General features: G+C 44.8%; 1 protein-coding gene across 3 annotated transcripts in view; it reads right to left on the bottom strand.

Moving 5' to 3' along the window:
* Nucleotides 1-17,835, bottom strand: part of CACNA1H (calcium voltage-gated channel subunit alpha1 H) — a 417,435-nt gene that overhangs the window by 110,229 nt on the left and 289,371 nt on the right. For all 3 annotated transcript variants that reach the window (XM_075565791.1, XM_075565793.1, XM_075565792.1), the window contains exons 8-9: nt 8,608-8,700; nt 5,147-5,936 (exon numbers count right to left, since the gene is read on the bottom strand). In XM_075565791.1, coding sequence (XP_075421906.1) covers nt 5,147-5,936; nt 8,608-8,700 — 883 coding nt within the window. The remainder of the gene's footprint in view (nt 1-5,146; nt 5,937-8,607; nt 8,701-17,835) is intronic.

Below are 17,835 nucleotides of genomic sequence, written 5' to 3'. Positions count from 1 at the left end.
AATCTAACAATGCAAATAGCAAAGCTGTATCTGCTTTCATTTCTTTGGAAATTAGTTATAAGCTGAATTTCTTAGGTGCCTGTGAATGGGGAAGTGTTAGTCCATCAAGTGTTTTCTATCCCCTTATTCCCCCCCCCCTTATCATAGAACCAATAAAGATAAGGGGAGGTGGGGTGAGTGGACTCTGGCTGTACAAGCGCTCGCTGATCACACAGTGACATCACACAGTGACATCACACAGTGACATCACACAGTAACATAAGGTGACCTCACACAAAAAGGAGCAGTCAGAGGGAAATCAAACACCTCCAAAGTCTCATATGAAAATATAAATTAAAAATACGTTTAGGTGTCAGATTTGGGTAATAAAAGGCATCAATTACGCAGACGAGACCCCTTATCCATGGCACTGGAATGAATGGGAAATCTGTGAGATATTCAGCGGATAAACTAGAGAAACACATTTGTGGGCGGTTGTTATGCAGAGTCTAACTGGACACATCAGGGACAATGTTCATTTGCTAGTCCATTCCCCAATGACCTTGTTCTGCAAACTTTGATAGTCTCTGTACTTGCCCAAATGTGTTGCCACAGGCCATAAAGAAATATTAGAAGGGAAAATTTTAAAAACAAAAAAACATTCCTGGAATTAATTCACTTTGGTCCTAGAAGGGATTGTCCCTATAAATGGCACTTCAACCACTGCACAAGCTGCTCTGTCAAACCACATCCTCCCCCTCATGTACACTGAGGCTGACTTGTTAACCAGTATTCTGGGCCCCGAGGCGCACACTCTATGCTGCCCGTGTGAGGAACGGACCCCAACACAGTGCAAGACTTTCCATTCGGTTTTCATTCATTCTTGTGCCGTTGGAACGAGGTTCTCTGCCTACTTAACAGTGGAGGGTCTTTTCATTTAGGTAATTAGCTGTGTGAGGGGTAAGGGGTTCTTTACTCCATTCCTTAAGGGCCACCAAGAAGTCAGGTTTTCAGGATATCCCTGCTTCCGGTTGGTGACCCTTGAGCACTGGAGTTGGCCATCCCTTTACTTTACATAGACACCCTCTTGCAAACGGAGGGCGAGTCTGGAGTCTGAAGTGCAGCAATATGGGTTTGCAGAACAACTCGAATGATACATTGTCACATTTCCTGTGACGTCACCTCCCTCTGTCTTTTGGACTTGGCCCTGCTGATATTTTCACTCTACAAACAAGCAGGGCCAGAGAGAGAGAGAGAATGGGGGGGGGGGGGAGGGGGGAGAGAATGGGGATGGGGGGGAGGGGAGAATGGGGAGAGAGAGAATGGGGGGAAGGAGAGAGAGAAAGGGGGAGGGAGAGAGAGAAAGGGGGGAAGGAGAATGGGGGAGGGAGAGAGAGAAAGAGGGAAGGGAGAGAAAGGGGGAGGGAGAGAAAGAGGGGAGGGAGAGAAAGGGGAAGGGAGAGAGAGAAAGGGGGGGGAGGGAGAGAGAATGGGGGGAGATGCGTGGGAGAGAGAGAATGGTCAGGATTGAGAGAGAATGGGGGTATAACATTACAAAAAAAATTATCTGAAAGTTAATGGTGGGGGGGATATGGGGGGTGGCACAAGGCTGAAGGTTCGTCTAAGGCGCCGACCTGTAAATTAAGCAAGAGGGGATTCCCAGAGGTTTTCTAAATGTTGTCGATAACGTGGCTGTTGTCTGCAATACGGCGGCAGTTCTGTGGGCGTCACAAGCCCTGGAGAACATGCAGTACTTGTTGGCAACAAATATAAAAGGAGATATTCTCTCGCAATCAGAGCTGAATATCAGACATTAGACTCTCTTTAATGGAGCCATTTCTCGTCAGATCACCACGCAGCTATTTATGCAGCGCAAATGTATGCAATTATACTTAAGTGTTTATGTTCCCATGCTATGAACCCATTGCTCATGATTTGATTCCACTTTGCTGAGGTGGAGAGTAATGAGTGATTCAGATCTCTGATTATTACCTCCAACCATTATTATATAAGCCAGTTCAGCCAAGTCAGGGAACAGGATTCAGCCGATAACTTCAGAATGAAACCGCTGCACACGGGTTTATATTCGTTCCAAAGTATGGAGAATAGGTGGAAATAACCAAGTTTTTACGGGATGGGAAGTCCATGATGGAAAGGAGTGGATGCCAGTACCAGAATAATAAAGCGGCAGTGACAGCTATAACATTACAGGGCCTACTGCGGTCTCGGAGAGTTGGTTGCGCCCGTTTTGCCGCCACTCATCTCGCAGCTGGGACATGTCTCCGCCGGCCACTTCACCGCCAAGGTAAGCCCCTAACCTTATTCCTTACCCTAAAACCCGCTAATGTTAACCCCTAATATTAATGCTACCCCCTATCCTAAAAACCTTAACCTCTTGCCAGGGTCGCCAACAGATTTCACGGGGCCTAGGACTACAGTTTTGACCAGGCTCCCCCTGTGTCAGCGGTCTTGCAAGCCCCCTTCTCTATTCCCCCCTCACCCCATCTATTTCTCTTCCCCATCTCACTTACCCCTCTCTTCGTCGCTCTCTCTCACCTCTCCCACACCCCTCTCTTTTCCTCACTCCCTCATACACCGCTCTTACTCTCCCCCCCTCGGCTCTCTCGCAATTACCTCCCTCTCACACTCATTCCCTCCTCCCCCCTGGCCACACACAATTCCCCCCAATACCCATACAACTCCCTTACACACTCCCCCCCCCCACAATAATTACCCCACCCCCCAAGTACATTCTTACACCTAGCTTGGGGATGGTCTCTCTCCCGCACTGCTGCGGGCCTCTGTCACTCTCCCGCGCAGGGCCTCCCATACCGGTGCTGGACGTTGGGCCAGGCCAGAGGTCGGACCCAACTTGTGCTTCCTGCTGCTGGGCTTCTGGTTGCTGCCGAGCCACGGCTCTCCCACTGGCCTGCCTTTCTCCCTCACCATTCCGTGCTGGGCCTCTCTCTGACGTCTGGGTTCAGCTTATGGCGCGTGCCGGCATGAGAGAGAGGCCCAGCACGGAACAGTGAGGGAGAAAGGCAGGCCATTGGGAGACATGGCCTGTCCGTCCAGGCCCTTGGCAGCCACCGGGCCCGAGACACTTGTCCTGGCTCCCCCCCCCCCCTGTTGGCGGCCCTGCCCCTTACCCTAAAACTCCTTACCCTAAAACCCTTTACCCTAAGCCCCTACCCTAAAAACCTTAACTCCTTACTCTAAAACCCCTACCCTTAACTGCTAAAACCCCTTAAATTAACTTACCGGCGAAGCGGCCGGCATCTGAATGTCCAGCAGCGGAGTGGCTGCGGTGAAGGATTCCTCGGCGCCCAAAAATAAACGGAGACATGGTTGCGCCGAGACAGCTCCGACCAAATGTCTGACTCTGGGCCTTCCGTATGTTTGAAGCAGCACAAATGGCTTTTTTGGTGCAAAATTGGTGCACAGAAATCTTATTTTAAATTGCCCCCGTGCACACCTCTGTACTGAAGTGAAATGTAGCGGTATGCGCCATCAGAGACAAAAATGTGGTTTTTTTTTACATTTGTTTGGTGCACAGAAATGGATTGTACCAGATATACAGATATATAAGGTATGTAGTAAAAAAAAAAAAAATTCTCTCTGCCACAAAAAAAAGGGTGAAAAGTGCGTCAAAATGGTCCGCCAAATTGAACCCGGCACAAACCCTAAAATGTCCGTTTATGTTGTTAGGCCGGAATTAAGATGCTGTGTATTAGCCGAAAAATGTATTCGACGCAGCACGGATGTTTCATTTTATAGGTAAACAAATGATATTTTCACAGGACGGCTATTATAAATAATATGACACGGATAATGTCAATTTCCTAACACTCGTTATAAATAAAAATACACATAATTCTGTTTTAATTAAAATTTTACCAACCAGGTGTCAAACGTCATTTCGAACACCTATAACATAACGACCTGTATACGACGCTCATTTTATGAAGGTTTGGACTACATTTTAGCGCTAAAACGGACAATCTTTTTTTATTATGATTCTGATATGCAGACTTCTAAATTTCAATGGAAAAAAAGCGCCCTCAAAGAGTTAGATTTACAAGACCAGGGCTGATAAAAAAAAATTATATTGGGATTGGTTCCCAATTAATAACTGTCACTCAAATGAAATTAAATTCAGGACTCGGGAGGCTAAACCTAGTGGCGTAATATGGTAAAAAAAATTACATCAGGGCTTTAAAACAATATTTTGCACTGGATTCTTTTTTATTGCTCTCATTCTTCTAAAGCGTCTGATATATTCTATCCCTCCTGTGTGCGATTTGCTCTTTAACTTTTCAAGGTAAAGGTTAAACTGCCTACTTCCTGTGCAGCTGCTCCTACCTGTGTCGTGTTGGTGATGTCACCCACGGCCGACAGGAAGTCGTTTCCAGGAAAGAGGAGGGTATGTAAACAAGAACAAGGAACAACTGACTGCATTTTACACAATATCAGTAACACTGGGCAGAAATAATAGCAGATATTAGCATTATCCAGCTCCCGGCTACAGGTTTACATAATCGGAAGTCTTCTGCAGTGCACATTTATATAATATTTCCTAACTCCCCCTGGGTTCCCCTCTACCTATTTCAAGCATTTTTTTATTTTATTTTAATTATTGTACTTTGCTGCCATCACCCTTACACTGAGGGGGCTCGTCCATGCAAGGAGAACATAGGGAGATGAGTGAATGACTTATAAGTAGAGCTGGGCGGATTCTTTAGTCGAATTTGAATCAGCAGCAGAGCGGCCAGTTCCTTTCAGCTGCAGATTTCCGCGGATCCTTCTCAAATAGGGAAAATCCGCCGTTTTTTTCCCCCTTTGATTGAAAATCTGAGTCCAAATGAGAATCCGACAAATGAAATCCAAATCCGATGTTGTATTTATGTTGGATCCTACATCGGATTCTATATAAACACGTTCAGCGGGACCGGATTTACGTTAAATCCAACGTGGGCAGATGTTAACGAATCCACACTGGCTAAAGTTGCTGAAATCCCAACTCGGATTTCAATGTGCGGACGGGGTGTTTTTTTTTTTTACTGAGAAGCCTCGGGAGAATATGGAAAGGGGATTTGAACCAGCCCACCGATCTCTACATATAAACTTTGGGTCAGGGTAGTAATGTTACCATGTGGATTTCTCTTACCGTGCTCTCCCATCAAGTGATGGATCTTCCCATATGTGTCTGCGTTCAAACTGACAGGGCTGGTCACCACGCTGACTGGAGTGCTGGCACCCCTCTTTCCTTTGGGCGCAGGGACAGGGCTGGTTTTGTTGGCCGGGGAAGGCAGGATGGTTGGATAGTTCATGTTGCTGTGGTTGAGCCCAGCACTCAGTTTAACATTGGAGGAGGCATTGGAAGACTTGCACGATTTCAGCTGGGGCCCCTCAAAATGACAGTCTGCGTGGTAGATGCTATGGACGGACTCGCTATTGGGAGAGGGGCTCTGGAGGCTGGGGGAAGGGGGCGCCAGCCTTAGCTGATTCCTCGGCTTCATGATTTTCATCTCCACATCACAGATCTCCGGACTTGACCTGTGTCCTCTGGGGCTCCCATTGCTTATGTGGTAGTGGTGGTGATGATGATGATGGTGGTGATAAATCAAATGATGGATCGAGGTGATACGCCGCCTGCACTTGCGGCTACGATCCTGCCCATTCATGGTGCTGTTGGGGTTGACCTTTTTCCTCCGCTTGTTCTGCCAGTTATTATAAAGACGTAACGTCCGCCGCTTAACCTTCCTGAAGATGTGGCAGATGTATTTGAGCAACTCCTCATAACAGCTGCCAGGCTCGGAGAAGCTGGCGAGTGTGCTGTCGTTGGAGAGATAACGCGCCCGCTGCTCCTGCATCAGCTGGTTCTCCCGTTGCTTTGTTTCGGAAAACTGTGTTGCTATCACCACCAGGCACAAGTTTATCATGAAGAAAGAACCCACCTAGGGAACCAAACACAAGAGAGAAAAAAATCGGTGGGAAAGGAAAAAAATCGGAAACACCTCAAAACCTCGCTTTACGAAATAATGAGATGACGCGAAATGTCTGAACATTATCGGGACATTATATTAAACAGCATTCAGTCAAGGTCCAAGGATTCAAATGGGTAAGACTGGGAAGTTCTGATCCCCACAAATTATATTCATTTGGATAACACTACTTTGGAAGGTTGCCATTTAACTGAGGTTTTGGGGGCGGTAGGTGCTGATAATGTGTGACTGCCATTCCGCCATGAGACAAGTCAAGTGGAAACAACCGTAGAGCTGCACTGGTAAAGTTTGGACATGTTTACATGGGCAATGGCAGGCCCATGTTGGAAGAAGGACCTACACAAACATACATCAATCACCTTGGAGAGTCCATTACAAGAAATACACAATTGCTGAAACATAGAAAAAAACATGCGATTATCTGTCCCTTGAAAGATTACCATACCTAAGGATTTTTTTTAGCATTACTGTACAGTTTAATGTCTTTATTATGTTTTATTATATACTCAAAAAAGGCAGAAAACATGTTAAATGGGCCTTCCGTTTTATTTTGTAAATGGTTACGAAATAGGGAGATGGTAGATTTAAAACTCCATTTTGTTTCCCCAGCCAGTTATGTTACTGCCAGCAGCTTCAGAAGTAATTATCTCGGAAATCTGGGGATCCCCTGAGCTCAAATTAACACGGTTCTGCCCCAGTGACCCCATACTTTCCACCTCTTAAAACCCTCCCCAAATAACAAAATAGGCCCAACCATACCTTTAACCTCCAATGGCAATTTACCCACTCACTTCTCTGGTACAACACAGTGTTTAGAATAGAAATAGATGCTGGGAGATACCTGTACACACCTTACGTATAAGGCACCTATGCAGTCTCTGATGTAATTGCTGCTGTGGCCTCTAGTGGGTGCTATAAAATGATTGAGAGATGTGCAAAGCGTGCGCACAAATTCTCACACTTTGAAAAGATCTCAAAAATGACACCACTAACTAAAAAGAGAAACAAAAGGTTATCCGTGCCGGGGTAGAAATCACCGGGGCACAGAACGCAGGAGGCTCGCTCGCAGTTCTCTTATTTTCAAGCCACGATAAATAAGCAGAAATTATGCATTTGTGGGAATTGACACAACCGCGAAGCGTCACCTGAAAAAACGTCGGGAAACTTGACTACTTTCTGCAAAATAAAAAAAATGAAAAACACAGAAAGCATCACAGACATTTTTGGTAACAGGACAGGCACAGCTTGGCTACGAAATCCCCTATCCCAGATAACGATAAATGGATGTCCTTGCAGAACGCCGCCTCTCAGATAAAAAAAAGGTGTAAAGAGAGAACATAGCGTAATATAAATGTATCAAACACAACAAACAACCCCTGAGGAACCCGTAACGAGACGGTGAAACGCGTAGGGTATTTTGACCCTCCGAGGATCCCGTAGCCAACGAAGAGAGACCTGTATCCTCAGCGAGCCACCGCAATGCAGCGCGCGGTTACGGAAGTGACACGCTGATGCCGACAGCCACGAGGACCACATGACTTGGACCTCAAGAACGACCAGGCCGGCATGGAGTTTCGATCTGAAAGTACTGTCTTGGAGGTTTCTGGTAATCCGGAGTGGTGTGAGTGTGAGTGTGCCCCTATAGCACTCAACGCTTTAAAGGATTGGGAGAATGTGAGTGTTTTTTCTCTCCCATCCCTTTGTTTGTTGTGTTTAATAAATTGTATTACGCTATGTTCTCTCTTTACACCTTTTTTTATATGAGAGGCGGCGTTCTGCAAGGACATCCATTTATCGTTATCTGTGTGAGTGTTTTGTTCACTTATCACCTCGGCACTTGATATTATCATTTTTTGTTTGGTTGCACCCCATTGTGCTTAATTTTTCACACTTGTCCACGTACACGGTTTCTAGAGACTGTCACGTTGAGCTGCACAGAGGAACGCTGATCTTTGTTGCCATAGTTTGGTTTGCGCTTTCTATTTTCAATCACAGGAAGGAGGTAACACCATTGATATCATTAAAGCACTCGTTAGCTTGTCATTTGCATTAACCTGTTTGGTGCCAGGAGAAATGGAATCCATGTCTAGACCTTTTCAGCATTTTTGTTGGAAATCCGGATGACCATTTACACACCCTCCAACCGCACAGCAAAACCGCCAGTATAACCAAAATAAGCTGTGAATAGACATGGGCGAATATATATATATATATTTTTTGCGGTTCTGGATCCCTCTAGGATCTGGCGGTTCCATTGGTCCACGGATTTACACGAATCAGCCTCTAAAAAGGGCAACTCGTGTTTCCGGATTTTAACATTTTTATCGCTGACAATCCACATGGCGGATTTTGCAATCCGTCGACGGATTGTGCAATCCGTCGACGGATTGTTCCAGTTTCAATCCGCGCTGATCCAAAACCGCCATTGGATACAATCCGCATGGATTTTTAAGAATCCGATCCTCGGATTCCGCAACCCATTGGAGGAACGGATTTTGAAAGGGAAGCTCGGGAAATTTCCGGGCAAACAGATTCTGACGGTTTCGCCCGTCTCTGCTTGTGAACGCCCAACGTCTGCGAGGCAAAGGTGCAGAAGCAAAAAGCACGCGCAGCCCATACTTACGATTATTAGTAATATAAAATATATAAAATTGTAAAAAGAGTGTGCATCCATGACATAATACATGATGTCAACCCATCCTTCCAAAGTTATAACCTAGGAGAGAGAAGAGACAGAAGGATTACACAAAGTACAGTTCTGGTGTCAAGATCAAAACAGAAATTAAGGTCCCATATTCACTAAGCAGGGTTCTCCCATAAAGCTCCACCCAGGGCTGGGAGGACCCCTTTATGGTTCATTGACCTGTATGGGATGTAGGATGTCACCCAGCGCTGGAGGACCACTTTATAGCTCATTGACTTGTATGGGATGTAGGATGTCACCCAGCGCTGGAGGACCCCTTTATAGTTCATTGACCTGTATGGGTTGTAGGATGTCATCCAGGGCTGGAGGACCCATTTATAGTCCATTGACCTGTATGGGATGTAGGATGTCACCCAGCGCTGGAGGACCCCTTTATAGTCCATTGACTTGTATGGGATGTAGGATGTCACCCAGCGCTGGAGGACCCCTTTATAGTCCATTGACCTGTATGGGATGTAGGATGTCACCCAGCACTGGAGGACCCCTTTATAGTCCTTTGACCTGTATGGGATGTGGGATGTAGGATGTCACCCAGCGCTGGAGGACCCCTTTATAGTCCATTGACCTGTATGGGATGTAGGATGTCACCCAGCGCTGGAGGACCCCTTTATAGTCCTTTGACCTGTATGGGATGTGGGATGTAGGATGTCACCCAGCGCTGGAGGACCCCTTTATAGTCCTTTGACCTGTATGGGATGTGGGATGTAGGATCTCATCCAGCACTGGCACATGTTTTAGCAGAAGGCTGCTTAGTAAATATGGCCCAAAATGTTTTCACATAGCACTACACATGTAGTAAGAAAATAAAGACATTTCCCAGGCAGCTTTTTGGCTATTTTTTGTTGTTGAAAGGCTGCGTTACAAAAACAGCAGCAGATTTATCAAAATGAATTTTTTTTTTTGCTGAGTCTGGTGTGTGTGTGTGTGTGTGTGTGTGTGTGTGTGTGTGTGTTTGTGTGTGTGTCCCAGGTTTTGCTATCAGAGAGTGTGCTAAATATCATCACTTCTTTATTGTCAAGAGAATTAGTGACAGGGTGGGGGTTTATTTACTTAAGTCTCCCGGATGCAAAGTGAGTGCAAATTACAGAGCCATCCTCATCAAAGGAAAGGAATCCCATTGGAAGCAATGGGAGGTGTTCCTCTGAGAACTCTGATGCAATTCTTTTGCAGCCGGGAGGCTTCAGTAAATAACCCCCTAAATCCCTTTGCTGCCAAGAGTCCAAGTGATACCGTGCTGCTCTTCCTGGTAGAGAAGGGGTTACAGAATCTTAAAGGGGCAATCCCTCCTTGGACCAAACAGAACTTATCCCGATGACATGTTTAAGGGGTCTCATCTGGCTAAGTAATACTTTTTTTTTTTTACCCAAATCTAATACCTAGAAGTATTTTTTAAAGTGAGACTTGGGAGGGGTTTGATTTCCGCTGGCTGCTGCCTTTTGTGTAATGTCACTGAGTGATGCCACCTACCTCTACTCATCCCCGTTCTGTCTTTCTCTCTCAGCTCCTATTCTCTCCTAGATCCTCTACAATCTGGTTTCCGCACTGCTCACTCCACTGAAACAGGCCTCACTAAAATAACTAATGACCTCCATGCTGCTAAAGACAAAGGTCATTACACTCTTCTCATAATACTCGACTTCTCTGCAGCATTTGATACTGTGGACCACCCTATTCTACTTCACATTCTCCATACCCTAGGTATCCAAAACAGAGCCTCTTACCTCTCCCATCGTACTTTGAGTGTCTCCTATGCTAACACCTCCTCTTCCTCTGTCAATCTCTCGGTGGGGGTACTCCAGGGGTCTGTCCTGGGACCTCTCTTTTCTCTTTACACACTCTCTTGGTGACCTTATCACATCTCTTGGGTTCAAATATCACCTCTACACTTATGATACACAAATGTACCTTTCAACCCCAGACCTTACACCTGCTGTACAGACCAAAGTCTCTGAATGTCTCTCTGCGATATCATCCTGGATGGGCCGCCGCTGACTGAAACTTAAAATGTCAAAGAAGGAGCTCCTCATACTGCCTCCCAAGCCTGGCCCTACTTCCTCCTTCTACATTACTGTTGGAAGTACTATCATACACCCAGTATCACAAGCACACTGCCTAGGGGTCACATTTGACTCTCCCCTCACAGTCACAATGTAGCTAAAACCTGTCGTTTTCTCCTCCATAAAATTGCAAAGATACGTCCTTTCCGCCGTCGCTCCACTTCTAAAACCCTAACACGGGCCCTAACTCTCTCCCATCTTGAGACTATTGTAACCTTCTACTATCCGGCCTTCCTGCCTCTCACTTGTCTCCCCTACAATCTTTCCCAAATGCTGCTGCTAGAATCATTCTACTCTTTCCTAAATCTGTCTCGGCGTCTCCCCTGCTGAAATCACTCTCCTGGCTTCCTATTAAATCCTGTATTACTTACAAAATGATCCTCCTCACTCTTAAAGATATACGCGCTTCTGCCCCTCCTTACATTTCATCCCTAATCTCTCGCTATACACTTGCTCGACTCTTGCGTTCTGCGTAAGGATGTCTTCTCTCTACCCCTTTTGTATCTAAAGCCCTCTCCCGCCTAAAACATTTCTCGCCGACTGCCCCACACCTCTGGAATGCCCTTCCCCTCAATATCTGACTAGCACCCTCTCAATCTACCTTTAGGACCTATCTTAAAACACACCTCTTTAACGAAGCATATGAGTAGCTCCGTGGCTGATACTTTACATCTCATACATCGACCTTGGCCCCCTGCAGATGCACTTACCAGAACTCCCTCCTACTGTCTCTGTACGTTCTTCCTACCAATTAGATTGTGAGCTCTTTGGGGCAGAGATTCCTTTTCCTATTGTTTTATGTCTGAAGCACTTATTCCCATTATGTGTTATATTATGTCATGTGTATTATAAAGCGCATGGCAGTATATAAATAAAGATATACATACATATATACTGTGTGATCAGCAATTGCCGATACAGCCCTCCCCACCTCCCCTTATCTTTATTGGCTCTCTGATAAGGACAGTGTGAGATAGGGGGACAGAGAAAACACTTCATTGACAAACAGGCCCCCACTCAGAGGCCCCTATGAAAGGTAACCTTCTGCCTGTCTGGTAATGCAGCTTTAAATCTTTGCTGTGTTCTTGAAGATCCGAATTCTTCATGTACTCGTCCAATTCATCTCTGATAATTAAATTCCGCGCAGGAAATAATGAATCATAAGCAGGCGTATTAAATCCAACATCAGAACCAGCTCTAAGAATCTATGAACACACCATGAAATTATTCATCAACCAAGATAAGGCGTCGACAAACACGATTTGTGATCCGCCCCTGATTAAAAAGACGTGTCCAAGGGCTGTGCCACATCAGGCAACAGCTGGAGGGAAGATTTGAATAATTAGTCCGCTGACATTTTTGGCCGAAGTGCCTGATTCCAAAGAGGCGGAGAACATATTTATAGGGACAATACAAGCAGCTTAAATTGTTTGGTTTTCTTTAAGTCTTTTTTTGTTGTGTTAATATACGCAGCCTTCCATTACCTTTAATGAAAACTAATTACCTACGCTGCCGATCGATTTGTTCTCCCGCGATCGATAAGCAAAGATCCGTCTTCCCAGGGTTCACTAAATGGCTGCCATTCAGTTTCAATCCAATCCTTCAATCAGTGTAACTCAGCAGCTACAATGTATTTGTACATTACTAATAACATTATCTATTGTTACAGGTTGCAGCTCAAACTGCTGGGAATATTGGCAACAAATGATCACAAACAGGAAAGTGTTACAAAGATCTCGCACTGCTGGGGAGCTAAAGTCTTCTATAGAAGCAAAAGATGCTCAATATATTAAAACTCGTTAAAAATGGCAGTAAGCGTCCAATTTTACAATATAAAAGGTAGTAAGTATTATTGAATACTACAGAACTGATTTTTTTTTTAATTTTTTTTTTAAACACGTAGGATATTGCCTGGATTGCTCATTTAATAATAAAGCAAATAAATAAAATAACTTAAATTGACTTGAAATTGGAGGTCGACTCGTGACATAGTCACAATGCAGCAGCTATCCCGTAACATTATCTATTGTTACAGGTTGCAGCTCAAACTGCTGGGAATATTGGCAACAAATGATCACAAACAGGAAAGTGTTACAAAGATCTCGCACTGCTGGGGAGCTAAAGTCTTCTATAGAAGCAAAAGATGCTCAATATATTAAAACTCGTTAAAAATGGCAGTAAGCGTCCAATTTTACAATATAAAAGGTAGTAAGTATTATTGAATACTACAGAACTGATTTTTTTTTTTATTTTTTTTTTAAACACGTAGGATATTGCCTGGATTGCTCATTTAATAATAAAGCAAATAAATAAAATAACTTAAATTGACTTGAAATTGGAGGTCGACTCGTGACATAGTCACAATGCAGCAGCTATCCCGAAACATAGTTACATAGTTACATAGTAGATGAGGTTGAAAAAAAGACGTGTCCATCAAGTTCAACCTCTGCTAAATTTAGACAACAGATACGTTATCCTATATCTATACTTACTTATTGATCCAGAGGAAGGCAACCAAAAAAAAAACAGTGTCATATCATCCAATGATATCTCATAATGGGAAAAATAAATTCCTTCCTGACTCCAAGAATTGGCAATCAGATTACTCCCTGGATCAATATCCTTCCCAAGTTTACTTATTTGGTATATCCCTGGATACCTTTCCTTTCTAAAAAGATGTCCAACCTTTTTTTGAACAAATCTATTGTATCTGCCATCACAGTCTCCCTGGGTAATGAATTCCACATTTTAACTGCCCTTACTGTAAAGAACCCTTTCCTTTGTTGCTGGTGAAATCTCCTTTACTCCAACCTTAAGGGACGGCCCTGAGTCCTTTGTACTGCCCGTGGGATGAATAGTTCGTTTGAAAGCTCCCGGTACTGTCCCCAAATATATTTGTATATAGTTATCATATCTCCCCTTAGACGCCTCTTTTCTAATGTAAATAAATCTAATTTAGCTAGCCTCTCCTCATAAATTACATTGTCCATCCCCTTTATTAATTTGATGGCTCTTCTCTGCACTCTCTCTAGTTCCAGAATGTCTTTTCTAAGGAGTGGTGCCCAAAATTGTACTCCATATTCAATGTGTGGTCTTACTAATGCTTTGTAAAGGGGCATAATTATGTTTACTTCCCTTCCATCCTTTTCCCGTTTAATGCAAGATAAGATCTTGTTTGCCTTTGCAGCTACTGCATGACTTTGGGCACTATTGCTAAGCCTGCTGTCTACAAATACTCCTAAATCCGTCTCCATCAAGGATTCCCCCAATTTACCCCCATTTAATTTGTAAGTCGCCTGTTTATTCTTGCAACTGCAGTTATCAAGGTCAGAAAATATCAGATAACAGTTTAGTTGTGAATTATTTTATCATGTTGAAAAAGGAAAAAGAAAAAATTATATTGTGTATATACACATAAAAATATTCGTTGAACTGCACTTCATGCTCAATCAAGACCATGAACCTATATATATATATATTTTTTTATATATATATTTTTTAATATATATATACACACACACACACACACACACACACACACACACACACACACACACACACACACACACACACACACACACACACACACACACACACACACATTAATGAGTAAGTGGGACACGGCACCTTTAGCACAAGACCTGCCGTGTACTTAGGACATGTTTGTATGCCTCCATGGGAACCTGAGCAGTGACAAGTGTGGCTTCCTTGTGAACGCGGGGAAGGTTTCTGGTTCTGGGAACCGTAAACAAAATATTTTGCTCTTTCCTTTTCGGATCCCTTGGCCTTTCCCAGGCCTCTCTTATAAATAGAGTTCCTGCGACTTAGCCAAAGCGATGCTCGCTGGCAGAGGCGAGAACTGTACCCACAAACATGCCACGCCGCGAAGAAGCCCCACACACAGGGGGGCGGTGTTATCCCGGACGTCAGCATTCCCATTTCTTTGAGCCTTGCGCTATTCAAAATGGCCCGTGTTTAAAAAATACAAAAAAAGTGTCATTTTAATCAGTGAAAACAACTGCAAATCGCAAATATCCCACACTGAAGATCTTCTTTTTAATTTTGTTTTTTTTTAAACACTTTTTGTTCCTAATGGTTTATACTTTTTACAGGACTTTTTGTGCGGCCTGCAGTGATTCTTTCCTTTTATGCCTGTGGTTGCACAAATACTGTGCTGATTAAATGCTTATTTGAGGGTTTTTTTTAAAAAAAAAACGGTGAAATTGCAATTGGAGGCATTTTAATTCCCGTTGGGTCTGTCTCCTCACCCAAAATAATTATTTTGTAGGGACATTTAACCCTTGTAACGAAGTAGGGGGTTTTTCTGTTAGTCCCACCGTTTCAGTCTCACTGATTTGTACATTCATAGGCTTTGAAGACGTCTCACTGATAGAAATCAGAACGTTTCCATTCAAACACCCTATTTTGCGTCCTGAACACCCGCATCTTGCTGATGTTAGTTGTTCAAGTTTGACCGCTTTTAGAAGCAGTGCAGGGGGTGGCTAACTCCCGTCCCCAAGGGACACAAACAGACCAGGTTTTCAGGATATCTCTGCTTCAGCACAGGTGGCTCAATCAGTGGCTCAGTCGAAGACTGAGCCACTGATTGAGCCACCTGTGCTGAAGCAGGGTTATCCTGAAAACCTGTGCTGTTGGCAGTCCTTGAGGACAGGAGTTGGCCACCCCTGCACTAGTGGCACTGAAGCATTAATGAGGGGTACAGACCCATCATATTTACTGCTTCCCTGGACTGAGCAACAGAACTGTGGCCCCACAAGTGTGTTCCAGTTGCACTGTATCGAGCGGACATGGACGCGGACGCCGTGAGTTTGACAAATGACACAGTCGTAAAGCGGCGGCATAAGACAGTACATTTTTCTCCAGCAATAAATAAACTTTCCGTTTCTCGTTTCCATGCTCAGAGAGAGAGGCGACAGGACACACTTACCTCTCCTCGCCGCGCAGAATTCTCTGAGCGGCTCTGCTACTACAGCATATTCTGCACCTCTGTAACCCAGGCCGCGCTGAAAATCTGTGTGATGCGGCAGGCAGAAGCTTATAGGGGTCCCATGTCAAAATGGACATGAAGCAAAATAGTGACACTGTGTGCTCATTTGCATGTCATTTACCCAGAATCCCTGGCTGCAGTGGAAGCACTGTATGCCAAGAGATAATGGGGAAAGGCAGGGTTGGGGGTCCTGTCTGAGACGTGAATGTGCTCACACCGTAGGATTTTAATTTGCTGTATTCTGACATCAATTCTAACAAACTTCCCTGTAAAATTGATAAAATAGACAAAAAGGCACTCATTAAAGAGCAATAATGAGTCGGGTATACTGCAACGAAGTTTGGAAGTATAGAGGCACAAGCACTGACCTCTGAAGTGGGATAACCTACCCCTGCACCTTGGCAAGTCACATCACAACCCTCTACCTCAGGCACCAAAAACGTTAGATTTAAAAGATGCGTATTTAAGCTGTGCAGTACTATTGTACATACAAGAACACAACAGATAACATGGAGCAGTGTGAAAAAGTATTATACAGTACACGCACACGCACACGCACACGCCACGCACACGCACATGCCACGCACACACCAGATTACATCTCAGAGATGTTGAATGCGGTGAGAAATCTGATTCCAGTGTCCACGTGGAGACAGCAGTTTGCTTTCTGATTCCCGTTTCCCATGTCCGACCTGACTGAAAAGAGGCCCAAACAAACATAGACAAACAGATCAGGTTTTCAGGATATCTTTGCTTCAGCACAGGTGGCTCAGGCAAAGACTGAGCCACTGATTGAGCCACCTGTGCTGAAGCAGGGGTATCCTGAAAAACTGAGCTGTTGGCAGCCCTTGAGGACGGGAGTTGGCCACCCCTGCACTAGTTTCCATGTCCGACCTGACGGAAAAGAGGTCCGTTTATGTCAGGAAAGGCGCCCTGTCAATATGGGCCTTTTTATAACCAAGGCCAGTACCTGCGTACATAAGGATTAGGGTCCCACAGCTGCGGTAGTTCACCCATCAGATGCACTTGACGTTTTGAGGTATTACAAGGACTTGCCGGAGTAACGGGGGTGATCTGTCAAGATCCTAAACGACCTATTTTGGCAATAAATTGATGCTGGAAGATGTGTGTATTTTTTTTAGTGCACCTCTTGACGTCAGTGTAAAAGGTTGTTGTGTATCTGGAGACGGCACCAGTATGAGTACGGTCTGGGTTTTCTGGAGCAATACAGGTTACACCAGGGGTGCTCAACTCCAGTCAAGCTCAAGCTCCCCCAAACAGGTCTGGCTTCCAGGATATCCCAGCTTCAGCAATCAGAGGCTCAGTCAAAGACTGATGAAGCTGGGACCGATTGAGCCACCTGTGCTGAAGCAGGGATTGATTGAGCCACCTGTGCTGAAGCTGGGACTGATTGAGCCACCTGTGCTGAAGCAGGGATTGATTGAGCCACCTGTGCTGAAGCTGGGATATCCTTAAAACCTGATGTGTTGGGAGGGGGGGCGACTTGAGTTGAGCACCGCTGGACTACAGGACAAGTTACTTTATAATATGTCAATTAACTCTTCCACTACCAATGTGAAAACAGCAACATACTCCATCATACTGCTCAGAAAATAATGTAATCGGAGATGAAAGAAGAAACAAACGGGACTTGTTTTACATCTATTTTTTTGGGAGGGGGTGGGGGGGCTTAGGGATATACATGTAACCCTACAAAACACCAAGTACCAAGTGCCTGGTCCTTTGTCACACTCCTAATGCAGGACATGTCCTATCTCATTACCGGTGCCTGTCACCGGGATTAAATGAAAGATCTCCCCGTTTCATTTCCTCCCGCTCTGTGTCTGTCGTATCACTTCAGGCGCCCGTCAGGGTGATTTGTGAGAGCTGCCTGGAAACCGCTGGCTGGGGCGGGGTGCATATTAGGTCCTTACTGATGCAGAGAAAACCTGACCTAGCAGACATGGACTCTTCACCGAGGGGGTTCTCAACTCCAGTCCTCAAGACCCCCCCCCCCAACATGTCAGGTTTTCAGAATATCCCTGCTTCAGCACAGGTGACTCAATTGAGCCACTGATTGTG

Source organism: Ascaphus truei, chromosome 11 (assembly GCF_040206685.1).
Source record: "Ascaphus truei isolate aAscTru1 chromosome 11, aAscTru1.hap1, whole genome shotgun sequence".
NCBI lineage: Eukaryota > Metazoa > Chordata > Amphibia > Anura > Ascaphidae > Ascaphus > Ascaphus truei.
This window is presented reverse-complemented; position numbering and strand designations above follow the sequence as displayed.